The sequence below is a fragment of the Artemia franciscana genome, chromosome 13 (genome assembly GCF_032884065.1).
Source record: "Artemia franciscana chromosome 13, ASM3288406v1, whole genome shotgun sequence".
Taxonomy (NCBI): Eukaryota; Metazoa; Arthropoda; class Branchiopoda; order Anostraca; family Artemiidae; genus Artemia; species Artemia franciscana.
Window position 1 is genome coordinate 134,213 of NC_088875.1, and position 27,532 is coordinate 161,744.

Genomic DNA, 27,532 nt, shown 5'->3' on the forward strand with positions numbered 1-27,532 from the left:
GAGGAAGGCTAATTTTTAACCTAAGAAAGACAGTAGTCGAAAAACAGGACCATCTTTAAAGATGTGTCCTCATTTGCTTTGTTTTTTGTTTGTTTCTTTTTTAAGTAAAATACTCTGGTTGGGACCTACCATTTGTTAAGTTTGGAATGATTGGACAACTACCATCTCCAGCTGATGGCCAAGAAATCAAATCAAAGTGTTGCATCTGTGACACTACTATTTTCAAATTGCTTGATTGTATGCTATTTTACTAGCCAATTTGTTATGTTTTTGCGCTTATCTGAAATTTTTCGGATACCTTCCTCCGACCGGTCTTTAGTCCAAGATAAATATTGTCTTTTGATAAAAACCGATGTATAATTGTATTAACAGCTTTATTTTTATTTAAGAGCTTTAAGGGTTTAATTTTTATAAGCCAAGTTTAATCACTAGAAACTTTGGACTTAAACTCAGAAATAGATAGCAGTTTTTCTCCGATTTTTTTCTGGGGTTGGAAACACAAAAGAGGCCTCTTAGTCCGAATTTTCCTGGAAGGAGGCGCTTGGGACTAGGGCTAAAGGGGAATTACGTCTCTATTCTGTGCAGCTCTGATTGGGTTTTGCGTGAACTATGACATCTCGACAGCTCGGCTGTGATAATCAAAAGTGCGACACACGCCATTATTGTAACTTTTTAAGAGGGTCAAAAAACGGAAAAAAGTCTGTCGGCTGTGGTAGCTCTGAAGGATGAGGCTAATGGAGGTAAAGGGATATATTCTAAACCAATTTTGTATGCTCTTTTTAGTGGTATAAATTAAATTTTGGTATGTCTAACAAATAAAAAATAATTCCATTTTATGGCATATGTCTCCTTTTTCCTTGATAAAAAAAGGAGATAGATGTCATTTCGTAACGATATGAGATATGACAATTCTGACTGCACCATTCGATTCCTCGTACTGAGTCTGCCCACGACACATACATAAATCATTTTCGGCCAAAATGGCATGTACCACCCTTTTAGTTATCACAGTCGAGGTATTGACATGTCTCTGAACATGGTAATTGAGTTAATCTGTGGATATTAAAGTGTGATATTGTAAAATTCAAAGAACTAGAAATAATAACTAAATGGTAAGGAAATAAATATGTATAGCAATACAAACTGGCAATCGGAACTATATATTTGCCGAGGATAACTGAGCCCAGAATGATTACCTAACTATGAACAAGCCCATGACTTTGTTACTAACTAAAGATCATATTGTCAAATTGCACTATTATTTTTGGTTCAACCATAGGGTTCAAATAAAGAAAATTATTCTGATTATTTTGACTTAATCTTTGCATGAATTTTCTCTTTGTTTTAAAAAATTGTATTACCTTATACCTTATACAAAGGTAAATTGTATTACCTCTGGTAGCCACTTTGTACATATCTATGCATATTTATATCTTTACCGTTTAAAAAATATCGTTTGTTTAATCATTTTTTTATTCGTATTGAACGGTACAGCACTGGAAGCTCTCGCTAGTCACAGGGGAAACTTGGGCTTGACTCCTATTTCAGTACCCTTCTTCTTTTTAAGCAATTATCTCTTATCAGACCTTCCTTTTAAAAATTTTCTTTTTAGGGGCTAAATCTTCTCCAAATTTTTCACAAGACACTTTGAATCTGAACTTGGAAATTGACAGTGGAACGCATGAAGCATTAGCCTCCAAGTCTTCTATTGCACCTGAAAAAAATAAGATTACTAAATCAGATACGGCCTGTGATATTCTTAATGATTCTCATACTGATGTTACATTATCATTAGTCCCAGAGGAGTTGTCATCCCTCTTGTCGAGTTTAAATAGTGCTTTGATTCCTGTAAAAGTGAGTATGTTGAATCGTGGATCCCCGGAGGGATATACTTCTCTGTGTTTGCCATCTCGTGAAGATATAGCTAAATTAGAAGAGGGAAACTTTTTTGGTCCCATAGAGCCTCTTAAGGAAGATAGAGATGAAAAGAAGCGTCATGAGCTGAAAAAGGAGCATCAAAAAGAATTAAGGGGCCTAAAAAGGAAACGGAAGCATTTAAAGAATGAAATGTTTCTTCAAAAGGTGAAAAGGCTAAATAGCCTTTTTAGTAATGAACAGGTGCAAAATGAAGATAGAAGCGGAGAATCTATGACTATTGAGCTGAGTAAATATAAAAGTCAAGAAAAATCTGATCAATATAATGCGAAGATCAGAGAAATTTGGCTTCCTAAAAGTCGTTCAGTCAGACATTGCAACTCACGTGAGATTATTGGTTTTGGTTTGACTGGGGGATTTTCATATAGTGAAAGCAAAGGCGAAGCATTGGGCTATATTGTTGCTTGCTCAGTTGAAAGACTGCTAGCATGTCAAGGGTATGTCTTGGTCAGAGAGGCACACAGTCAGCAATATCGATTTGCTGCTTTGTCAGTTTTGTTGTGATCACAATTTCAATAAAATTGTCTGTTCCTCTTTATTTCCCCTTCACTTTTTTCAAACAGTTCGTGGTAACGAAGTGTAAGTAAGGAGCGACCCCTCTCAATAGTAACCGAAACTCTAAAAAACGAAGTTTGATACCAATAGATATGTGAAAATAATCGGCTTATAATGCTAATTTTAAATATATAAGTTTCGTTAAGTTTAGTCTTACTGATTAAAGGCTAAAAGCCCGAGAAAATTTCCCTGATTCTTGAAAAAAGGGGAAGCATCCCCTAAAAGTATTAGAATATTAATGAAAATCACACCATCAGATTCAGCGTATCAGAAAATCGTACTGTAGTGGTTTCAAGCTATATGCAAAAAGGTGGAATTTTGTATTTTTGCCAGAAGAAACATCACGGATGCGTGTTTTATTTATTTATTTTATGGGTGATTGTCCTAGAATATTGTGAGAGGGTTCATTCGAACGAAAATTAAACGTTTTAGTACCCTTTCTAAGTGACCAAAAAGATTGATGAGCAACCTGGCCCCCTCCCCGCCCCTTTTTTCCAAAGCCATTCCCTCAAAATTTTGAGATAGCCATTTTGCTCATCTTTGTCGAAAGGCCCAATAACTTCTTGTTTGGATATAAAATTACCCCCCCACAGCTCCAGGAGAAAGGTCTTTTAGTCATAAAATTTGCCCATTTTTACGCATAGTATTTCTTATTTTGAAGCATGTATACATTTTCTGGGGGGGTGCTGGTGGGTTTTATACATAGGAATTTTCTGTTGGGAGGTAAATTCCCAGGGGTGAACTTGTCAGTGGAAATTATACACTGGGGGAATTTGCCAGAATTCCTGTACAAAATTCTTATTAAATGTCTTGCTTTCTCTTTTACGCGTGGAGTTGTTAAGAGTAATTGTCTGGGGTAAATTTTCACCGGGATTAAATTGTCTAGAGGATATTCCCGTGAGGAAGGGGATTTCTCCGTGGAGGTGGAACCAAATTCCCTGGCATTAGTTTAAAACGGTCAGAAATTGAATTTCATAAAAACAAGTTTTCCAACTGAAAGTAAGGACCAACACTAAAACTTAAAACTGACAGGAATTATTACATTTATGAAAGGGATTGCCCCCTTCTCAGCACCTCGCTCTTTACACTAAAGTTTGAGTTATGTCCCAATTCTTAAAGAACGACTCCCCAATCACAAGGGCCGTGTAATTAGAATAAATAGCTCTTTTGAAATTACTAAAAATACTTTGGCGTAAGGAGCGAGGTGTTGAGGAGGAGGCAGTCCCCTTCATACATGTAATAATTCCTGTTCGTTTCAAGTTTTAATGTTGCTCTTTAGTTAAAAAAAAAGCTTAGTTTTTTTTTTATTTAATATCAATAAGAAGCACTAATTTGAATCCGTAACTCAACCTTTTTCCTGTCCCCTCAGATAGACAAACAATTCTCAGGTTATGACCGGAATGATATTATTCATACTACCTGGCTTAGTCGAGAATAAATTTCAACTAAATAGCGCTCATACTTATAAAAGTGAAATAGATTCAAAACAAACACTTGTTAAGCAATGACGTCCAATAAGATGCATATGAATTTCAGAGCTTTATTATGCATACAATGGGCGGTGTCTATTTATATTCGGCTGAGGTGTGTATTTTTCCCTCAAGAGGAATGGTAATATATTCCTATGTTTATCAGTGCTGCCAAAACGACGCTCGTAAAGAAACGGTAATTAAAATATATAAAGTATTCATTTGCTTCAAGTTCAATATTTTTGCATGATAAATGCGGTATCCGAATGCAATGGAGTATCCAGAGGGAAAGTTGTGTCCTTCTCCTGGCTTGGGTGCTGTTTTTGCGGAAATTCATTTGAATGTTTCGACTACTATGGGTGTAACCTTCAGGCTGGACCCAGTTTCACTCACATTTCAACTTATTAGCCAAGAAAAAAAAAATCATCAAAATTCTTTGTAGCCTTCTTAAAGATATTCAAATACATGTTTTTTTCTAACTAAAATATAGTCAAAAATTTACTTTCGTTTTTGTCGGTTTGACATCCATATTTAATAAACATTCCATTAAACTGTTAATAACAAGGAATACTTTTCTTTTATGTCATCACAAAGGTGACTTTTAAAAATGACGATATAGACATTAGGTAAATCGCTATCCGTAAAACATTTCTATTATGACTTGATTCACGTGCCAGAATTCGATTTAAAGGATAGGGCAGATGTGCCTGATTTAAAGGAAATGAGAACTTCTTGGGAGGGTCTGAAGAGGGAGGCTTTGAATAGATTGGGATAGAGGAGGATCTTGCGTAGCTGTGTTGGCTTCAGGTGGCTTGGTGCTGCGGTGAGTTGTTAGTAGTAGTAGTAGATTTCGTAAAATATAATTCCATCAATTTTGATGAATGCTTTTTGTGAGACTTTGCACGATGTTACTTTCCTTTAAATTGTTCCCTCAGGTTTATTTATTTTGGGGTATGCAAAACCTACCAGAAATTGATCCCCCGAGACTCAAAAGAAGAGACCATGTTTGTCTTCAAGTTCGGTGAGAATTTTAAAGCTCAAAAGGTCCATAACTAAAAGGAAAATGTAACTATTTTTTTTACACTATGGCATTTCATATAGAAGGAGTTGTCGTAGAAACTTCAGAATGGTCTCATTTTAGTAGTCGGAAGTGACTAGAGGACAAACAGCTTCCACGCCTATCATTTTACCAAACACATCCAATCAAAATTTTTATGTAGCCGTTTTGTTCAGCGTGGTTGAAAGGTCCTAATTTTTGATAAAATGTTGATCAAAACATTGCATAAAATAATTAAACCTGAATTTTTCGGTTTTCTCGTCTGGAAACACTTATCAGTACAAATAGAAATAAAAAGAATCAGAATGAACAGCTAAAATATGCAACAAAACAACCGAGAAGTATAAAAATGTATGTTTATAAAAAAAAAAAAAATCAAGGAGTTCTCTTATAGTTAGGTTTTTAAGTTTTGAAATATCCTTTTAATGATAATATACGGTTCACAAATGCAGCTCAAAATGATATTACAATCAAGATGAATAAATAATAATGCACAAGTCAAATCATTGACTTTGAAAAAAAAACGGGCTCTATAAAAATTTGCAGTCACACCTTGCCCTTGGCCTGGAGTTACTCTTGGTTCTTTAATTTTCGGGTCACTGTCGTAAGTTTGAGGGTTTAGTCTACTCCTTGCTTGAATTTTGTAAGATTATAGCATTTTTTCGTATTTTTGCTTAACTACTGAAATTACGACAAAGATTTCCATGCCTAAAAATTTAGCGTGATTCTGGGTTATCGGAAAAATTTTTTAAAATACTGCCTCTATTGCCTTTTCATTCTCTCCGGGTTCAGTTCAGCCAATCTGATAAAAATACCTTTTTATAGAAAAGTTTTAGTCTGGCTATATTTCGTACTTCTATATTTTTGTTTTATTTATAAAAAGAAATGCAGTCTAGTTTAGATGTGTGTAAGGTTTGGTATCAAACTGGGAAGAATCCAGGATAGGCGCCATAGAGCTGTAAAATTTTTAACCCCAATAGTTTTTTTTCCAACTAATTTTGATGCAAAAGGAACAATACAGGCGTATAAAGAGAGAAAGTTTGACCACTAGTCTTAAACCTCGTCATCCAAGTTTTAACTTACTTTTCGTAAAATTAATTTTGCTGTCCAAACGACATTCAATAGAACATAATTTGCTTTCTTTTCGGCTATATGCAACTGCGCCGAATGCAATGAAAGTAGTACACTAAAATATGATTATTGTAAATGTATTTATGAGGGATTCAGTCAGCATATTTTAGATTGTGAGTTAACGAGTAAATTGAGTGATTTTACATTGAGTGTGGATGACAAATTTGATTTGATCAAATTACCAAGGAAATCCAAATGAAGAATGTTTGCCACCTGGCTCCACCTTAGGTTTATCCATACCTGAAAACCAGGATTTTCTGTAATTTTCCTTCTGGTTTTTGTAGAATATTGAAAGTCAGTTTACGTCCGGAAAAAGTTTCACCAGCGTTTCCAAACCGAACCGTGAAACAGTATGTAGAAACTAATTTGGTAAATTTGATAATATTTTTTGCTGTTAAAAATTGAAAGATGTTGTAGAAACCAGCAAATAAATTATTTCCAGAGATCTGGAAGATGCGGCCAGGCGGCATAATCGTAAAATATTGTACTGGCATGTTAATAATTTGAGACAGTCAATCTAGATTTGTTCCAGTTAAAGATAGGAACGGGACCACATTTCAAACAGTTCGTGGTAACGAACTGTAGTAAGGAGCGACCCGGCTCAATATTAAACGAAACTCTAAAAAACGGAATTTTGCTACTAATAGATACATCAAAAGAATCAGATTTTTATGCTGATTTTAAATACATAAGTTTCATCAAATTTGGTCTTATTCATCAAAAGTTACGAGCCTAAGAAAATTTGCCTTATTTTGGAAAATAGGGGGAAATACCCCCTAAAATTCATAGAGTCTTAACGAAAATCACACCATCGCATTCAGCATATCAGAGAACCCTACTGTAGAAGTTTCAAGCTCTTATTTACAAAAATGTGGAACTTCGTATTTTTTGCCAGAAGACCGATCACAGGTGCGTGTTTATTTATTTGTTTGTTTGTTTTTCCAGGGGTAATCATATCGACCAAGGAGTTCTAGGATGTCGTGAAAGGGCTCATTCTAACGGAAGTTAAAAGTTCTAGTGCCCTTTTTAAGTGACTAAAAAGTTTGGAGGGAACCTAGGCCCCCTCTCACGCCCATTTTCTTCCCAAAGTCAATGGATCAAAATTTTGAGATAGCCATTTTGTTTGAAATAATCGGAAAACATAATAACTAAGTCTTTTGGGCAGAATTACTCCCCCACAGTCCTCGAGGGAGGGGCTGCAAGTTACAAACTTTGAGCAGCGTTTACATACAGTAATGGTTATTGGGAAGTGTACAGACCTTTTCAGGGGGATTTTTTGTTGGGGGAGGGTTGAGGGGAGGGGGCTACGCGGGAGGATCTTCCCTTGGAGGAATTTGTCATGGGGAAGATAAATTCCTTGAAGGGGCCGTAGGACTTTCTAGCATTATTAAAAAAAAAAAGATGAAAAAATAAATATGAAAAAGTTTTTTTCAACTGAAAGTAAGGACCAGCATTAAAACTTAAGACGAACAGAGATTATTACGCATATGGAGGGTTCATCTCCTCCTAAATACCTCGCTCTTTACGCTAAAGTATTTTTAGTAATTTCAACTATTTATTCTACAGCCTTTGTGATTCAGGGGTCATTCTTAAAGAACTGAGACAAAATTTAAGCTTTAGTGTAAAGAGCAAGGTATTAAAAGGGGGCAAACCCCCTCATATCCATAATAAAAATATACGAATATAGAAGTTCGTTACTTTACTAATAAAAACGTTCGTTAAAACTTAAAAATTCTAGTGGCCTTTTTAAGTAACCGAAAGGTTGGAGGGCAACTAGGCCTCCTCCCCCACCCCTTTTTCTCAAAATCATCTGATCAAAACTAAGAGAAAACCATTTCGCAATAAAAAATTAATACGCAAATTCCGTTTGAATATTCATCTTCGGAGAGCCAAAATCAAACATGCTTAATTCAAAAACGTTCAGAAATTAAATAAAAAAACAAGTTTTTTTTTATTAATCAAAGAAGCCGGTTTGGTTACACAAAAACACAAATACGTGAAAATCTGGTTGAAAGAAGTGTAAGATATTTATTGAAACCGATTCAAATTTCAATAACGAGGCTTTGAATTTTAATCATTCACATATTAATATAAAAACCTCAATTTAGATTCATATGATATGGTCTCTTATTAACGGACCCATGCTCGACAAACTGGATACTGGGTAGCTAGAGTTATAAGTTTGGAGGAAGGATTTAAATAATATGTCGACAAAATTATCCAGTATGCCGACAAATATGGAAACATAAGCTAAATTTCTAAGGTATATAGATAAACGTTCCAAAGTGTTGGCACGTGGTGAAGAAACCTTGGAGCCTCCCAACCTTACAACACCTCCTTTCCCCGTTTTCTGCGCCCTTCTCTGTCCTTTAGAACCCTTTCATAGTTCTAACCGATTGAAACTTGAATCTTTCACCAACACAAGAGAACATTCACTAGAAAGAAACCGTATTGTTTATTGTATCCTTTTTAGTTGTTTTGGCAGAAAATGTACGCTCTTGAAGTCACCATAAATTTGGAATATTGCTGCATCAGATGTCTAGTGACAAGTATTGACAACAAATATACTTTGAATCATCTCTGCTGCTCTCTCCACCATGGTCAGACTTAGCTGGTGGTCCCACCCCAATGACTGAACAAGCAGACACCTGAGGAAATTTGGTGCCATCTTATGGACAAGTTGTGCAAAAAAAATTTTCGACCCACAACCGATATTTCCTTCCCAATATCCAATAATGACACTAACCCTCGTAAAAGCCCAATGGTATCGGTCTAGTTAAACGATTCAATAATTTTGTCTTTTAGGATGACAACCCACACGGCTGTAAGGATAAGGGATGTGAATTATACCCTGGGGGCATATAAGGCTTCATTAAAAGGCTGGTAGTATGAACTCTGGCAGGGGATCATTGAATCGGAAATCAGAAATTATATTACACTCTTAGGTGTCAAATTGATTGGAGGGCAATCAGACCCCCCCCCCCCCCGTCACGTCCTCTTTTCCCAAAATGCATACTATGGAAATTTTGAGAAAGTCATTCAAAATAGTCTCAAGATCATATAACAAGGCCTTTAGGGTTTAAACAACCTCTCAGATCCTGGGGCAAGGGTTAGAAGCTATTTCCCCCGGGCATGAAAGGTTTTTATGAGAGTTTTTTAGTGCTTTTAAATACGCTTCTTATTGTTCTAAGTAAACGAATTGGGACATGATTCAAAATTCAGCGTAAAGAGCGAGTTTTTTCTAGGAGGAGCCAACCCCGTCATCTTTGTAATAATTTCTGTTCGCTTTAAGTTTTAATATTGCTCTTTACTTTCAGTTGAAAAACTTGTTTTTTTTTTAATTTAATATTGATAAGGAAAGAGGTAAAGAGAGGTGGGCAGAACATTGTAAGAGTGTGCTAAACCATGATAGAGCTACAGGAAAAGATGTAGAAAATATAAAGGTTTAAGCGAAGAACAATGTGGTTTTAGGAAGTGTAGAGGATGTTTTGGCCAAATTCTCACCGTTAGATTAATAATTAAGCAGTCCCTGTGTCATTAAACACCTTTAATCCTCAGTTTAATAGATTATGAGCAAGCGGTTGATATAGCTAATAGAAGAGCTTTAGCGAAAGTATTACCCTTGTATGGTATACCAGAGAAATACATTGAGATGATTAGTGCTCTACGAACTGAATATGCACATAATGAATAAACTCAAATATTTGCGAGTTCAGGGTGCAAGAACAGGTTTGAAAATTAATCTTGAAAAGACTAGGTAGCTAAGGCTATGAATAAGTGAAGGTTCAAAGGATTTTTTGGGGTACCCGACTGACAGACCTTATCTCAAACAGTAGGCTGTAAGGAAACAGTGTTTCAACTCCGCTTTCTTGAGCTTTAATAAGAGAAAGGTTGAGATGGCTAGGTCTATAACAAGAATTACTAACATCTTAATTTCATAACTCTCCAAAAATTGTTCAAGAAAAGTACAATTTATATTTCTTCCAATAACGAAAACAAGTTGACAAATTTTATAATAAGACCATATTAAAAGTGAATGAAAATTAAAGAGTTAGTCAAAAAATGTAATTTTTTCTTAGTGAAGTTAATACAGAAATTCAAAATATACTAAAATATATACGAAATTCGAAATATACTATTTTCAACAGAACATAATTACTAAGCCTACGCTTATGACCTAATAGCTCCGATTAATTTATCCATCGAAGATTTTGAAAGAATTAACTTATTTAGGCTAATTTTCATTTTCCAAGATTGTTTTACAGTTAACTGAGTAAACTCTAAGTGTCTGTAACCGTCAAGAGCTACTACTAGTTAATACTGGAACGCTTTGATTATAATACCACATATACGCTTTCACTATCATTACTACTCCGACAATAACAAAATGATAAGCACTAACACCAGGTTCAAGATACCCCGGCGTAATTTAACTGTTTATTTAAGGAGGATTTCAATGGGTTTAAATTTCCTCTCCCAAGACAGATATTTGTCTTCCCAAGTTTAGAGAAATTTAACATAATCAATATTTAAAATTCTGGCAGCAAAGAGGACACTACATACACATGACTTTCTCCAATAGTAATTGAATCTCTAAAGGATGAAATTGTGACGACGACAATAATTATATCAAAAGAATCTCCTACTTACTGTAACTCCTAAATAGATAAACGTCAAATTTGGCCCGATTTTGGCAGAAAATTAGGAGATAGCTCTCTGGCTCTGGACCTCTGAAAAGCCGTATGAATATCGTCCTGGTTTTAGAGGTCATGTTGCCATATAGTTTCCCATTTGCCTCTAAATATTGAGCTGCATAGCCTACGCAAAATAGAGGCACGGTTCTCCACTATTGCATTATTACATGCAATATCAAAGAAACTTCGGCGGCGTTCACATTTGTGTCTAGCTAGAATCCCATGTCTAGACATGTGTCTGGTCAGAAATCAAAGTCTAGACAACTACTGTTCTCAAGTAAAATTTAGTGCTTGGCTAGACAAGTTACAGTTAAGCATCCAGTTCAAGACTCTAGAACTAAAGGTCTAGGATTTTGGACTACAGCCTTTCAGAATGATCCACTATTTTCATCATCTATGTTTACATTTCTAAACTGAAAATTAATTTTTTGTTTTTTTTTTCCTTATTTTTTTTTTCATTTCAGGCATATATGCATATATCATACATAGTAGTGATGCACACTGTTTGTTTGAGGCGTCTCATCCATTGTCTAGTGACAGTAAGAATAGGGATTACAATTTTGAAAGTTTTGCCCGCATAAGCTCTCTTGATTGGCTAGCAATGACAACTGTAATCCATTTGAAAAAAATTTGTAGTTGTAGCTAGGCACTGAATTCTTCTTGGGAACGGTAGTTGCTTCGACATTGATTTTTGGCCATAAACTTGTCTAAATACGGGATTCTAACTAGACATGCATGTGAACGCCGTTTAGTGGATCTACTTTCTTCGAGGAACGAGTTTTGGAAACTCTCAAGCATGTAGTCTTTTGGGGCCAAATTCTCGTGAACGAATCTTCCTATCAATACGGAGAGAAAATTTAATTTCTAATATCTCTTCAGTTGGGGCAATATATTTAGATTGTGCATTTGATTAGGCTATAAAATGGAATTTTACTCCCAAATTTTTGTAAAGGATTTTTGTTGTGAACTACAGGATCATATTAACGTTATATTACTAGGCGGCTTTTATATAAATCTTTTTATTTGTATAAGATCCTATTTAGTTACTACTTTTTTTTGGCCCTGGCTCAGTGGGTTCCGATACTAGGCTGTGTGATACCTTTAGCCCGTTAGCCGATCTTAGCTACAGCATGGGCCGGTGGGTTGAATGCCATTGACCCTAGATGTTTGGTGAGGATTTCACGTATTTTTATTCATCCAAAAGAAGAAAACATTTGTAAAGAGGGTATTCGAGGAATATCAAGGCTCATCAAAATTCGATTTAATTAGAAATTATTATACAGCAATGAAGAGAATAGAATCAAGTAAAAGATAAGCTTAAGTACTTAGTAGACAAGTATATACAAATCATTTTGAGAGGATTCCAAAATTTTTATGTGTCATTGAACATTGGATCTTGCCTTATATTTTCCTCTGGGTAATCTCAAAGAAAAGATTCAGTGCTAGAAGTTTTCTTTTCCAACATGCTGAAGCCTTTGCGACTGCGGCTTTTGGTATGGCTTCGGAGACTTGTATTTTTCATGTTTTCTCTCTGTTTTAGTACTGTCTTCTTTTTGGCACTTGCAATTTTTTCTTTGTGTTTATCGTCACGACAAGCAATGAGTGCTTACCGTTTTGGGTGATAGTTAATTAACAAATGATAATTTTGTTTATTCAATAAGTAATTGCAGTTACTTGCAATATATAACCATTCGAATCAAACAGTAATAATATAGCAGAACACACCACTCAGTAATAGCAGCTGTAGATCTTTTTACAAATTAAAGAATGTAAAAAAAAAAATCAGAGGAAGTTTAGAAAAGAAAATATTTTGGACTATTTTTAGAAATAAAAAAAAACAAAAAAACTCTTGTTCCCTATTTGAACGCCGTGAAAAAGTTGGTAGCCTGGAGTAGACAGACTAAGCCATAATAGCAAATAATAAAATATTTTCAACGTTTTCGCTGTGGTGGAGAAATCATTTTAAACTTTTTGAATTTTCAGCAGGACAACGTAAAAATTAAAACATCTGCAGGAATTTTTCCGGTGTTCAAGCGCATGCCCAGGGAATTTCATTTCTTTTCTTAGACTGCGGAACATTTCAAAATTCAGTGACGCTGTTGATTTCCTGAAGTAAAGTAAACAGTGTTTAGGATAACTCCTCAAAAATGCCTATTTACCCTTCGCTAGAAGATATGCAAGCTGATAGATTAGTCAAAGTAAGTCTTCTGAAATGCAGCTAAGCTGGATTTCATAACATAGGCCTAGAAGGGTCTTATCTCTGAAGGACAAAACTGAAAGAGTTCATGAAAAACATTCCAATTTTTTATCGTTTAGAATCTGGTGTTTTAAAATATCCTAGGGCACTATTCTTGGTAAAATTCTAGTTCAGCTACATTTTGCTATCTTGGAAAGGGGTTAGATTAGGAAAATAGAACTTTCAGGGATGGGTCTACAGACTAAAGCATGTCCTTGGAAGGTATTTGAAGTACCTTTCTCTGCTCCTTCTTCCTTTAGTGTAACCTAATATTTGATGACCTATAAAAATTTTTGTGTTATAAAGTGAAACCTTACAAAACATATCTTATGCTTAAATGAAGCAGGCCTAGGCTACAAGAATACTTTTTTCAGCTTCATAAATTTGGTGAATTTTGGCTTATGAGGTTTGAAAGATCTGCAAATGCATTTCCTGAATTGGTAAAATTCTACTTTAGCTACTTTTTGCTACCTTTGAAAGGGGTTAGGTTGGGAAAATAAAACTTTCAGGAATGATTTGACAGGTTAAAGTATATCCTGGGAAGGTATTTTTAAGTACCTAAATCCAATCCTTCTCCTTCTAGAGGGTCCTGACCTTTGATGACCTTTATAAATCTGTGTTATAAAAGTGAAACCTAGCAGAATAGATCTTTTGCTTAAGCCAAGTATAACAAAATTATTTTCAGCTTCATAACTTTGCTAAATCCCAATTTATAAGGTTTTAAAGATATGCAAATATATTTCCTAAATTTTGGAGAAAAAAAAATTTGAAATGGCTCAAAATTCTACTCAGATAACAGGAATTACATTTTCAGAAATAAAACCTGAGAGAAAGAAACTTATAAATAAAAATTAATGTAAAATTTTGTTTTGTCAAAATTTCAATAGGTAAATTTTTCAAATTTGTTTTGTCAAATTTGCCCACCTGCCATGCTAGCAAATTTCAGAGCCCCTTAGACTGAGAATGGGTAGAGGTAGGCACTTTACAATACCTTCCCAGGACACTATTCTTTAGACCCATCCTTGAAAGTTTCATTTTACCTAACCTAACCCCTTTCCAAGAACGCTAAAGTAGAATTTTACCCCTAAGTTTAGAAACAAATCATCAATATGGCTTAAAATTCTACAAAAATAACATGAATTGCATTTTCAGAACTAAAACCAGAGAAGAAGAAAATTCAAACTGAAATAGAATTCCTATTGAAATTTCAATAGATTTAGACCTGGTGAGTAGGCAAGTTTGTAAGATTAAGAGACCAGAAAAGGTAGAAGTTTGGCAATATCTTCCCAGTGTATGTTTTTAGTCCTGGATTCACTGCTGAAAGTTTCATTTTTATAACCTAAGCCCTTTCCAAGATAGCAAAAGTAGCTAAACTAGAATTTTACCCTAATCCTACATGAATATGATACCAGAAAATAATTGTTTCTGAGCATTTCTTTTTCTAACCTAAGGCCACAACATATTTAAGCTAGTATACCAAAAAAATTATTGGGTGTGTGGGGTATCTAAAAAGGGAAGTTTTTTTTCTTTTTAATTGGAATTCTGTTTTTTTTTTTCTATTATTGATTTGTCTGAAAATTAGGGCCCAAAGAATGGTCAAGAATTTTTTTAATGAATTGGAACTTAATTTGTAACTCCTTGGGTCAAGTGGACCCTAATGTACAAGAAAAATTTTTGTTTGGGTGCTTGGCTTTCCTACTAAAATGTAGCTTAAGAAATAGCCAGCAAATACTGTTTTGATTGGCTTGAAACTGTCCATGATAGTTGCCAGGTCTAATGGGGCCTCACATGTTTTTTAGAACAGAATGGTGTTTAGGGCCCAATATTGGGCCAAGAAACTTGTTTTTCTTGATCAGTTTAAAACTAAACCTGTACATATATGGGCCAAGGGAAGCCTATTATTCAAAAAAATTGTTTAAGGCCATGATACTCCCAAAACTGGTATCTTAAAAGAGGTATTTTTTATGATTGCCTCAAAACTTACCTCCATAGGTTCTTCTGCCAGAAGAATATGTATACAAGAAAAGATTGGGCTCCTCCAAAAATGGGACCTAGAAAAGGGCAGATTTTTTCCAAATATAGATCTGGGCTAAAACAGACTGGGACAAATTATGCTATTAGCCTACAAATCATTCAGAAAATTTATTTTGAAAAAAGAAAAAAAATAAGATTTCATCAGTTTGTGATAAGAGTAAATAGGTACAATTTTTTTCTGGGAAAACTCAGGGAAACTGATAAAAAATTTCTGAAAAATGGAGGAAAACAAAGAAGTTAATTTTGAAGCAGAACTAAAGGACAATAATTCTATAACCAAACCACTAAGAACAACAGAAAAGGAATTTTTGTAAATAGGGTAAAGGACATTCATCTGATGCTCAAATCGATATTTCAATGTTTAACGCATCTTCACTAAGATAATACCCATGGTCACATCCCTCTTGCTTGAATGTAAAAGCAAAACACAGAAGCCAAACTTCGAAATTCAACTACTAAGCTTTATACATTTTCTTCTCTTCTCATCATCCTTTGTGTTCAATGTTCAAATTTGTGGGCAATCAATTCAACTTGGCCCTGATTGGCTAAAGGTCAACTGCCCTCTAACGTGTCTCTAGTACTGGACTATTGAAACAACAGGCTACATAACCATTGCAAAGAGGTATGGGTTTGAAGGAATAAATCAGTGAAATATGCAGCTAATTATTGTGTTAAAATATAATAGAGAGACAATAAAGCTTTGCCTGCAGTCTGAGAGGAAAAGTTTATACCAGTGACCCACCAGAAAAAAAGGGGAATGAATCTTATGGGTTCTAGGTTATCATGGTTGCAGCAGTAGCTGCAACCTAGTAAAGAGTGAACCAAAGCCCATAGTAACCAAAATTTAATAAAAGCATTTAGAAGAAAACAGCCTAGTGAAAAAATTGCCATATGACACTGATTTAGGAACGGTAACTACTACTTTGGTTCTTCTTAAAAGTAAAAGTTTATTGGAAAAAGAAATTCATGTTGATTTAAAAAAAAAACCTGAAACACCCTAAAAATGGCGTAACATCAAAATGAAAAGTGCACTATTCGAATCAGAATAGTCGAAAACCTCTGGGAAATTACAGTCTCCCACCTTGAACAACAAGGAAAATCACTTTATAGCATGGGATTTGATTCCTGCTTGAGTTTTTTTTTTTCAATCACGGTTTTGTCCTTTCTTTATGGTTATTTTTCAGATAATTCAATATTTTTGTAAATGTAATGCACTTATTTTTAAACTTGTCAAGCATTTTCATTCAAATTGGAATCAAGGTCATCCAGTTCATGGTTTGCAACTACAGTCTTAGTGTAGTAGAATTTACGCAATTACGCGAAGTTACGCCAAACCAGTAATTTTGTCAAATCCTGGAGGGGGGGGGGGCAAAGTTGGAGCCAATTTTCCCAGACCAAGTGAAAATGCCAGAAAAAAAAACTGAGAAATGGGCCATATAGTAATAAAAAAGATAAAGATGTGATAAAGAAAACTGACCCATTTCTGTGAATGCTTGAATTATGCAGGCGTATCTTGGTTTTGACAAGATTTTTGGAAAAAGCTAAATTTCAGCTGGTGGGGGGAAACTTGGGTCTGGGGGGACTGGGGTCTGGGAGGGGCAGTTGCCCCCTCTTCTCCATAGCAAATTAGTCCCTGATCCCAGCACTTTGCTCCTTAGGGGTTGGAGAAGTGTAGTCATGTGGTTCTGGAACCACTCAAAGTTGTATATTAAAAGAATGATTACTTATTGTTGTTATTCTAGTTCTGTACTCTTTGTTAAAAACTAGTGAAAACGTTTTTATCTGTCAAATATTATTGTGAAACAGAATGATCAACTCAATAGGCTGTCAGAAACGGCATATCGACCCGTGTCGCCCTTACTTGGATCTATCTGTCTGTTTTATTCGAGTTTTGTTATGATTTCTGTTTTCTTGCTCTTTTTCTTAGTGTTTTACTCCACTATTTTTTTTTTTAATGTTTGTGGATAATATATAAACATTATTGTTTTTGTATCTGTACGAAATTAAAATTCGTTACAGCCCAAAAAGAATTTGAGCATGGCTATACCAGCGAATGTGTGTGTGTTTTTCTTATATTGAGAATTGAAATACCCATTTGCTTGATCCCTTGTAACATAATTAAATAAAAAAAAATTAATTTTTTTAGCTGAAAGTAAGGAGCGACATTAAAACTTGAAACGAACAGAAATTACTCCGTATATAAAATGGGTTGTCCCCTCCGCAATCCCTCGCTCTTTATGCTAAAGCTTTTAATTGTTTTAAAAAGTAGAATTGTGGCAAAGAGTCAAACTTTAGCGTAAAGAGCGAGGGATTGCGGAGGGGACCACCCATTTTATATACGGAGTAATTTCTGTTCGTTTTAAGTTTTAATGTCGCTCCTTACTTTCAGCTAAAAAAATTAGTTGTTTTTATTTAATTTCTGAACGTTTTTGAATTAATGCATGTTTGTTTTGGCTCTCCGCACATAAATTATTAAAATGAAATTTGTATACTAATTCTTTTTTTGGCTAAATGGCTTTCTCTTAGTTTTGATCAGACGATTTTGAGAAATAAGGGGTGGAGAAGGAGGCCTAGTTGCCCTCCGATTTTTCGGTTGCTTAAAAGGCAACTAGAACTTTTAATTTTTAACGAACGTTTTTATTAGTACAAAATATACGTAACTTATAAATTAGCAACTTACGTAACAAACTTTTATAATCTTATATTTTTATTATGTATACAAGGGGGTTTGTATCCTCGTTAATACCTCGCTCTTTACACTAAATCTTAAGTTTTGTCCCAATTCTTTAAGAATGACCCCTGAATCAGAAAGGCCATAGAATAAATAGTTCAAATTACTAAACATACTTTAGCATGAAGAGCGAGGTATATATCTCCTCCTAAATACCTCGCTCTTTATGCTAAGGTATTTTTAGAACCCCTCAAATGCGTAATAATCTCTGTTCGTTTTAAGTTTCAATGCTACTCCTTCCTTTCATTTGAAAAAACGTTTTCATGTTTATTTTTCATTGTTTTCTTATAGTAATGCTAGAAAATCATGCGCCCTTTTCCTTGAATTTTTCTTCCCCCATGACAGATTCCTCCAAGGAAAGATCCTCCAACATAGCCCCCTCCCCTCAGCCCCACCCCCCAGACAAAATAAAATCCCCCTGAAAACGTCTGTACACTTCCCAATAACCATTATTATATGTAAACACTGGTCAAAGTTTATAACTTGCAGCCCCTCCCCCAGGGATTGTGGGGTTGTCAATCATCCCCAAATACATAGTTATTATGGTTTTCGACTATGCTGAACAAAATGGCTATCTCAAAATTTTGATCCGTTGACTTTGGGAAAAAATGAGCGTGGGAGGGGGCCTAGATGCCCTCCAATTTTTTTGGTCACTTAAAAAAGGCACTAGAACTTTTCATTTCCGTTAGAATGAGCCCTCTTGCGACATTCTAGGACCACTTGGTCGATACGATGACCCCTGGGAAAAAAAAAACAAACAAACAAATAAACACGCACCCGTGATTTGTCTTCTGGCAAAAAATACAAAATTCCACATTTTTGTAGATAGGAGCTTGAAACTTCTACAGTAGGGTTCTCTGATACGCTGAATCTGATGGTGTGATTTTCTCAGGCTCGTAACTTTTGATGGGTAAGACTAAACTTGATGAAACTTATATATTTAAAATCAGCATTAAAATGCGATTCTTTTGGTGTAGCTATTGATATCAAAATTTTTTAGAGTTTTGGTTACTATTGAGCCGGGTCGCTCCTTACTACAGTTCATTACCACGAACTGTTTGATTTCAGTAGGGCTATAAGACATGATGTTCTTTCCCTAGTAGAGAACTATTTGTCTTCCAAACTTGTTTTGCACCATTTTCAAGGAAAGTAAAAAAGTATGATGAGCAAATTAGTGTTTAAATTTGGCAACCATGAAGAATTGTCAATGAAAGAAATTGAATAGGTACCATATCGGGATATAGGACAGATGTAAGAGGAACCTGGTTCCTTTTAGTACCTTCCCCTTGGATTGCTTCCCTTCCCCGCCCCTCCGGAAAATTTTACCATTTTGTGACGCCAAACAACAATTTTGTTCCGAAGAGAGAAAAAAGGCTACCAAAAGAACATTCCGAGATAGCACATCAAATCAAAAATATCGAAAAAATTAATTATCGAGCCCCCGGTTTCAGAGGCAGTAATGACGAGCAGGGGTTCGGTATATTCACCCCCTGAAAAACTCCCTGGCCCCAGGAAATCCCCACGTAGCCCTCCCTCCCATGGAAAATTCCTCCCTAGAAATTTCTCTCAAATGTAAAATTGATAACCCCAAGTCAAATTAAGGCAAATACAAAGAATGAAGAAATAAAAGAATTCTTTAATATTTTACCTATATTCTAAAGTACATGTGCAATATGTGAATTATAATTAAACAGTTCGTAGTAACGAGCTGTGATTAAGGAATAATCCCCTCACTGAAAATCTCCCCCCTCTCCCACACAAAAAAAAATCTTTATATTTTCCAATAACAAATACTATCTATAAAAAATGGGCCGCATAACTTACAACCCTTTCCCCAGGGGCTGTGAGGTGTCATTTTGTCCCCAGAAACCTTGGACCTTTCAACTAGACCAAACCAAATGGCTATCTCAAAATTTTGATAATGTCTTTGGGGAAAAGGGGGCGTAGAGGGAGTTGTCCTCTAATCTTTTTGGCCCCTTAAAAAGGACAATAGAACATTTAATTTCCGCTTGAATGAGCCCTCTACGATTACCCCTGGGGTAAAAACAACAAGAAATTAACATGCATCCGTAGTCTTTCTTCTGGCAAAAAAATGTACTTATGTATTATACCAACCACACAAGAAGTGAATTTAGATTAATCATAATGAACTATACCAAAATATGACGAAAATGTAATACTTTAGTGACAAAATTATGGAAACCAAGCAGAGAATTGCATTCATAGAAAGCATGTCGCTCAGAACGAATTATATTAAATACCTAATCTAACCTAACCCACTCTAGGGTATCTATTAAATATTTAGTTAAAATATACAGGCATAATAGTTTATCTCACTCAGGCAAAGCTAATTGTCTCCGAGTGACACAGAGAAACCGGTTTTTGCAATAGATCAAGAAAGAGTGTGGTCGGTATAATACTCAAGTACAAAAAAATCCAATTTTTCATAGATACGAGATTGCGGAGATGAAAGTTTAGTTTGGATAATTGTAGGCTACTTTGTTTCGAAAAAAAAATACGCTAAATGAGCTGTTTTTCTCTCGAGACATTTTTCCGTAAAATTTTAATTTGATTTTAAGAGTCCTGTTTGTGAAGGTCTTAGATATCCTTTAATGGAAGGGAGCCGTGGATTTGGTATTAACAGCGAACACAAATTAAATAAAAACAAGGCGTTTCAATAATTGGAATGGAATAAAAAAAATCACGAAGAATTTATTGACTTACATTTGCTTTAAGTAACACAATTACCAGTTGAAATGCTTTAAAAGATAATCAACATCACGCTTTTTGCACTCACGAACACTTTCAGAGTAGCACTACAAACTTCCGTGTAAATACCAAGGGCTTCGAGAGGGGTTACCACATTAATACACGATAATTTGTAGTCATTTAAAATGCCGTTTTTTAATGCCGTTCTTTGCTTTCATTAAATAAAAAAAACAAGTTTTTTTTAGCTGAAAGTAAGGAGCGACATTAAAACTTAAAACTAACAGAAATTACTTCGTATATGAAAGGGACTGCTTCCTCATCAACGCCCCGCTCTTTACGCTAAAGTTTGACTCTTTCTCTCAACTCTGCTTTTTAAAACAGTAAAAAACTTTAGCGTAAAGAGCGGGGCGTTGATGAGGAAGCAGCCCCTTTCATATACGAAGTAATTTCTGTTCGTTTTAAGTTTTAATGTCGCTCCTTACTTTCAGCTAAAAAAAACTTGTTTTTTTTTATTTAATTTCTGAACGTTTATGAATCAATGCATGTTTTGATTTTGGCTCTCCTCGGAGGAATAATTAACACGAAATTTGCAAGTTTATTTTTTTATTTATTTTTTTTGGCTTAATGGCTTTCTCATAGTTTTGATCGAATGATTTAGAGAAAAGAGGGAACGGTGGAGGAAGCCTAGTTGCCTTGCGATTTTTTTGGTTACTTAAAGAGGCAACTAGAACTTTTAATTTTTTACGAATGTTTTTGTTAGTAAAAGATAAACGTAACTTATAAATTAGCTCACGTAATGAACATTTGTAATCTCATGCTTTTATTACATATATGAGGGGTTCATCCCCTTGTCAGTACCTCGCTCTTTACACTAAAGATTGAATTTTGTCCCAATTTATTAAGAATGACCCCTGAATCACAAAAGCCGTAGAATAAATAGTTGAAATCACTAAAAATACTTTAGCGTAAAGAGCGAGGTATTAGGAGGAGGTGAGCCCCTCATATGCATAATAATTTCTGTTCGTTTTAAGTTTTAATGCTGCTCCTTACTTCCAATTGAAAAAAACTTTTCATATTTATTTTTTCATTGTTTTTTTTTTAAATAATGCTAGAAAATCCTGCGCTCTCTTCATGGAAATTTTCTTCCCCCATGACAAATTCCTCGATGGAAAGTTCCCCCAACATATCCCCTTCTTGTCAACCCCTCCCCCAACCAAAAAATCCCCCTGAAAACGTCTGTACACTTCCCAATAACCATTACTATATGTAAGCACTGGTCAAAGTTCGTAACTTGTAGCCCCTCCCACGGGGACTGTGGGGGAGTAAGTCGTCCCCAAAGACATAGTTATAAGGTTTTTCGCGCTGAATAAAATGGCTATCTCAGAATTTTAATCCGTTGACTTTGGGAAAATAGTTAGCGTGGGAGGGGGCCTAGGTGCCCTCCAATTTTTTAGTCACTTAAAAAGGGCACTAGAACTTTACATTTCCGTTAGAATGAGCCCTCTCGCAAAATTCTAGGACCACTAGGTCGATACGATCATCCCTGGGAAAAAACAAACAAATGGCTTTCTCTTAGTTTTGATCAGACGATTTTGAGAAATAAGGGGAAAAAAAAACAAAAAAAAACACGCATCCGTGATCTGCCTTCTGGCAAAAAATACAAAATTCCACATTTTCGTAAATAGGAGCTTGAAACTTCTACAATAGGGTTCTCTGATACGCTGAATCTGATGGTGTCATTTTCGTTAAGATTCTATGACTTTTGGGGGTGTTTCCACCTATTTTCTAAAATAAGGTAAATTTTCTCAGGCTCGTAACTTTTGATGGGTAAGACTAAACTTGATGAAATATATATATTTAAAATCAGCATTAAAATGCGATTTTTTTTATGTAGCTATTGGTATCAAAATTCCATTTTTTAGAGTTTTGGTTACTATTGAGCCGGGTCGCTCCTTACTACAGTTCGTTACCACGAACTGTTTGATTGAAGAAAACTTTTTATTTGAATTGATAGTATACCAGGTATCGTGACAACTCAGGTATGAGCTCGTGAAATATCACTGCGAATATAGCCTAAACCTTCAGGGACAGACCTCTTATGAATTATTTTCATCCTCTTTCTTTTATTTTTATTCTGGTGAGTCTCTTGAATAAATTTTATCAATGTGTAATTGTACTAACACTTTCTTTTACAAGGCATATTAAATTGTCATAAGTACATTTCAGCAAAGAAATGCAGCGAATATCATGCTTGCCATTGTTATTTCAATGATGCTCACGGTCACCTTCCTCCGATCAAATAATCTAATAAGGGTCAGTTTACAAAAAGGAGCCTTTTCAAGTTCCTTATAGTACACATAGTTGTGAGAAAAAAAAACAAAAACAAAAAAAAGATCAGTAAAACAGATAAACACAATTCATGAAATAGATAATAATATAAATAAATTCTATTGAATACCATATATCAGTATTAGATTGAATTAACAATTGTTTATGTTATAGGCTCAAATGCAAGCTTATGAAAGTATCAAGAGTTCATTTCAGCAGAACACGCAGCAATCCTCGTACCCATCATTACCCTTTTTCCCCTTCGATAATGGCCACAATAACCCCCCTCCACCAGCCCCAACGAATTCCTTAGATGCAAAGTTGTATCCGTCATTACAAGAATTCATGGGGTTGGAATTGACGCCTGCTTTAATTGCCGCTAACATGCCTGAGTATTTGGATTCACCGGAAAGTCCTGATTATTCCCGCTCCATAATTCCTGCACAACAGGTGAGTTATTTTCATCCTCATTTCTTGAATTAATTAATTAATTAATTAATTTCTTGAATTTTTAAAACAGTTAAGTTGCCAGGTAAATGGTGTTTAGATTGTCTTGAAATTGTATGGCAAAAATAAGGTTTGTAAAAAAGACTCCATTGAGGCCGTGATTAAGTGAACTGATGGAGCTCGAAAATCCCATGTTAAAATTGAAAATTTATGTTTAAAAAGTACTCAAGTATTCATTGGCGGAAGATACCGCTTTTAATATCAGGCCGTAGCTTCTTGAAGATGCTACAACATTTTTGCTTGGATTTTGCTCTATTTCCTCTAATTGCTTAGAAATCTTAGAAAATGTCTGGCTCTTTTTCACAAGTGTACTCTATGAAGGATATTGCTTTTAGAATAAAATCGGTACTATCATGAGCAGAAGACAATAACCTGTAAGATGATTGCAACCATTTTTCGATGAATTTTCCTGTGTTCGAACAGTCCAATAGAATATTTTTAGCTACCTGAAATTTTTACAAGTTTTTTGCCAGAAAGAATCGTCTCAGATCGCCCTAGAGACCAGATTGACAAGCTGGTATAATTAATCTGCTATTTCCGCCAATGAATAAGTGCTATTTGAAGGGGTTTTGACAATCGGCGGTCTCTAGAGAATTGAGAGACAGAAGGCTACCCTAACTTCAATTTTAAAGCTCGACGTTTTTAAGTTCACTTGATCACGGCCTTAAGAAAATGAAAGAATAAACTATCTCTTGCCAAAAGATAAAAAATGAACATAGGAGAAACTTATTGATAGCGGAACCAAGAATATTGTTGATACGAATTTTAGGTACTTATCGGTTATATAATAAACACTATAGAATTCCGATTGCGGATTATACGAACATGGCACAAAAAAAACTGGTCAAGCAACTTATTTATACCACACAATTTGCTTTGACTTGGTTGGAAAATAAATTGTAGCTATATCTTATTTAAGGTTAGGTTAGGATTATATCTTATTTAAGTATTTAGTTTGTATTTTGGTTAGATTAGGTCACGAATTTAATATATGCTACGCTTAACCCCCTCCCCCCTAATATTCAAATATATAGCCCAAATTTGTTTCTAAGCTGTTATATTTTCGAAAGTAAAACAGTTCAAAATAGGGATGAAACCTTTTTATTGACAGTGAACAGATATAAAATTTAACTGGATATTCGAACACATATACAGTGTTCATCATCAGCAGTAAAACTGAGTTTGTGTGGTCTTCGAAGTTACCTATGTTATGTTTTCATCATATTTTGTTTGATTTCATTAGCATTAATCGAACTTCACTTCCCGAATGTTTACTATATAACCGATAAGTTCACCTTAAAGAGCCAACTGGGGCCCTGGAGCCACAGATCATCACACATCTTCAAAAAACATGAAATTACAGTTAAATCTACCTAGCTATCTGCGAGTTGCTGTTCGTTCCTTTTGGACCCAAGTCCCTCCTTTAAAATATAATATGTTTCCGTAAATAAATGGACAATTCTGGATAGGCTTTCATGCCAAATCCAAAGTTTGTGCAGGCGATATCTCATGGCGTAATAGTATGCTACTATTAGTTTAACTATCTGAAGATAAATTAAAAAAAAAATAGCTTCGAGATATTCGTAAAGCAATGGCTCCAAAGCGGTTACTGATTAAAAGAAATTTATATGCTGTGTTATGATATTTTCCTTACTTATTGAGCATATATACGTTAGGATACCGTGTTCAAAATTGGTGAATGTCGACACTAGCGGTGAATGTCCGAAATACTTTTTTTCCTTTGATTTACTCAGCCTTGTCAGTCAACTTTTTCAGTTTAATAGAAGATTTGACAGGTTAGGTTAGATTAAGCTCGCCTATGTTAGGTTAGATTGGGCTAGGTAAGGTTAGGTTTTTATCCCATTTCTGATATTTATAACCAAGTTTAGCCTAACCTAATCTAACGCAGCCTAAACTAACATAACCGAACTTTGATTTTTCCCATCATAGCTTGCATAAGACTGAAAAAGCTGACTCACAAAGCTAATTAAATCCAAGCAGGGAAAAAGGAATTTTGGACATTCATCGGTGAATGTCGACATTGACCAGATTTCGGACATCCACGATAAAAGAGCTATCCAAGAATTGAGTCCTTCAATGATTCGGATTTTCATTATAAAGTACATCCTTTACATAAACTATTCTCTTCGTTTTTAATGAGGGACATAAACGAAACCGCAAAGTTTGTCTTTTGCCAATCCAAACTAAACAGCATTCCAGTCCATGTCTCCAACTTGAACAAAATCTAAACCCCCTTCATTTAGAATTTAACGGAAACAATGGGAACGTAGGAAAGAAACATGGTTTGAATAGCATATCAATTGGGGGATCGCTTGAAATTATGTGCTTAGGTTCTTTCATGGCTTCAATCGTATTTCCCCCATTCTATGAAAGGGAAAATGTCATGTTTTATTATTTTGAACTGTTTTGCCAAGGTGGTTTTGAAGAGGTTCCTGTTTTGCTTTTATAACGGGCCTTTTCTAACATCCTGTAATACCTTAAAAAAGGATATGTCTTTTGCAAAAGCTGTCAGCAATAAACCCTTTCTGAGATTTTAGCAATCCTTAACCTTTGTGAAGTTTAAGGAAAGGATTATTAAAACTTGTTTACAAGATCTCATCCCTCTACGTGCTTTTTTTCTTAAATAAAAATTACACCTAGGCGAATTTGGGCAAAGCTTTATCTGAGAATTTGAAAAAAACTACGGTAAAAAAAACCCTAAAAAATTGGATATGTTGGTTTGTTTACGACAAGTCCTTTGTTTAGGTGAAATCACGGTACTTATGTCTTATAGCCACCACACTCTGATTAATGCTAATGAAACTAAACAAAATGTAATGAAAATGTAATACTTTATCCAACAGAATTATGAAAACTACAGCAAAGAATTATGGAAGAGGGGCCACCCAGACCGCATTATATTAAATGCCTAACCTAATCTAACCTAACCTAACCAAAATATCATCTGAACATTTAATTAAAATGCAGTTTCCCACCGAGCCGAAGCTAATATTGTCTGGTATAAAGACCATAAAAACCGGTTATTGTCTCTTGTTCGCGGTACAAGATCTTGAGTTTGGTGGCTTTAAGACAAAAGCATCGAAGTTAAACCTTCTTAAGCTGTTGATGACATATATTTTTAGCTTATTTTCTGCTGATATTTCGGCCACCTTTCTTTTTTTTTCTAAATTTAAAAGCTCTTGCCACATAATACTGCATAAGTACACACAGAAATCTTTTTTCTATTAATAAAATCTGCATCAGGCCTATCCACATATATTGCTGTCCTGTTTAGGGTCCCCAAACTCAATACACTACTTACATGTCAGTAGAACTAGAAGATGTTCAATAACTTGCTATTAAAATAATACTGGGACCCCGCGTCTGCAACTACGAAAGTGCTCTTGAACTTGCCCACATTATTAGCTCGAAGGTATGATGTAATGTATGACATTTATTTTGGCAGACTTACTATATATTTTACTAGGCCAAATTTACTAATAATGAAGTTTGTGAAATTGCTTTTAGGGAACATGAAATACTGATCTATTTTTCCACCTTCTGCACAGATTAGCGGAACTACTAGGCATTACAATAAACTACAACCCGTTAAGTACCGTACGAACAAATTTGTAAACTCATTCCTGCCGTGTTTTGTAAGTGTATTTAACAATTTACTTTTTTTCTATTTCCCTAATGATGATAAAAATAGCTTAACTTAGTGTTCATTTTTTAGTGCTACGATAGCTATTTAAGTAAACGAAAACGAGTAGCCTACGAAAAAAACGAAAGAAAACTGGATTCTCGACTTTTCCTGGTTTCGTAAGATATAAATGGTTGTGTAAGTTTTCATTTAACCATTAAAGACAATCATATTTCATTTTCACTGCCAATGGTGCTTTGACGGTTTACGATGGATATACACAATTTAAGTAATATACATATGTGATAGACAATCACATGCCTCTTAACAATCTTCTGTGACACTCTTATGTGTTCTAATGAGAAGTTTTGTTGTAAAAGATGTCCTAATGTTATGTTTGTTTAAGTATGGCTTCCAGATTGTGTTCTAAGAGTATAATATGTGTTCTAATTAAGGGTATAATAAGTAAGTGACAACCTAATGTTAGATAATACTACGTGTTC

General features: G+C 34.9%; 2 protein-coding genes and 1 long non-coding RNA gene across 4 annotated transcripts in view; 2 read left to right on the plus strand and 1 right to left on the minus strand.

The window, feature by feature from the left end:
- The window catches only part of LOC136034349 (ribonucleases P/MRP protein subunit POP1-like), an 87,943-nt gene extending 85,470 nt beyond the window's left edge, over positions 1-2,473 (plus strand). The window contains exon 8 of the mRNA XM_065715480.1: positions 1,613-2,473. Coding sequence (XP_065571552.1) covers positions 1,613-2,439 — 827 coding nt within the window. The 3' untranslated portion in view covers positions 2,440-2,473. The remainder of the gene's footprint in view (positions 1-1,612) is intronic.
- Positions 1,456-26,768, minus strand: LOC136034351 (uncharacterized). Its single transcript, XR_010619163.1, has 3 exons — positions 26,709-26,768; positions 15,062-15,128; positions 1,456-1,714 (listed from the first exon to the last, which is right to left on the minus strand). It is a non-coding gene; the product is annotated as an uncharacterized LOC136034351 (long non-coding RNA).
- Positions 12,881-27,532, plus strand: part of LOC136034350 (syntenin-1-like) — a 151,002-nt gene continuing 136,350 nt past the window's right edge. For both annotated transcript variants that reach the window (XM_065715483.1, XM_065715482.1), the window contains exons 1-2: positions 12,881-13,039; positions 23,054-23,329. In XM_065715483.1, coding sequence (XP_065571555.1) covers positions 12,989-13,039; positions 23,054-23,329 — 327 coding nt within the window. In that variant the 5' untranslated portion in view covers positions 12,881-12,988. The remainder of the gene's footprint in view (positions 13,040-23,053; positions 23,330-27,532) is intronic.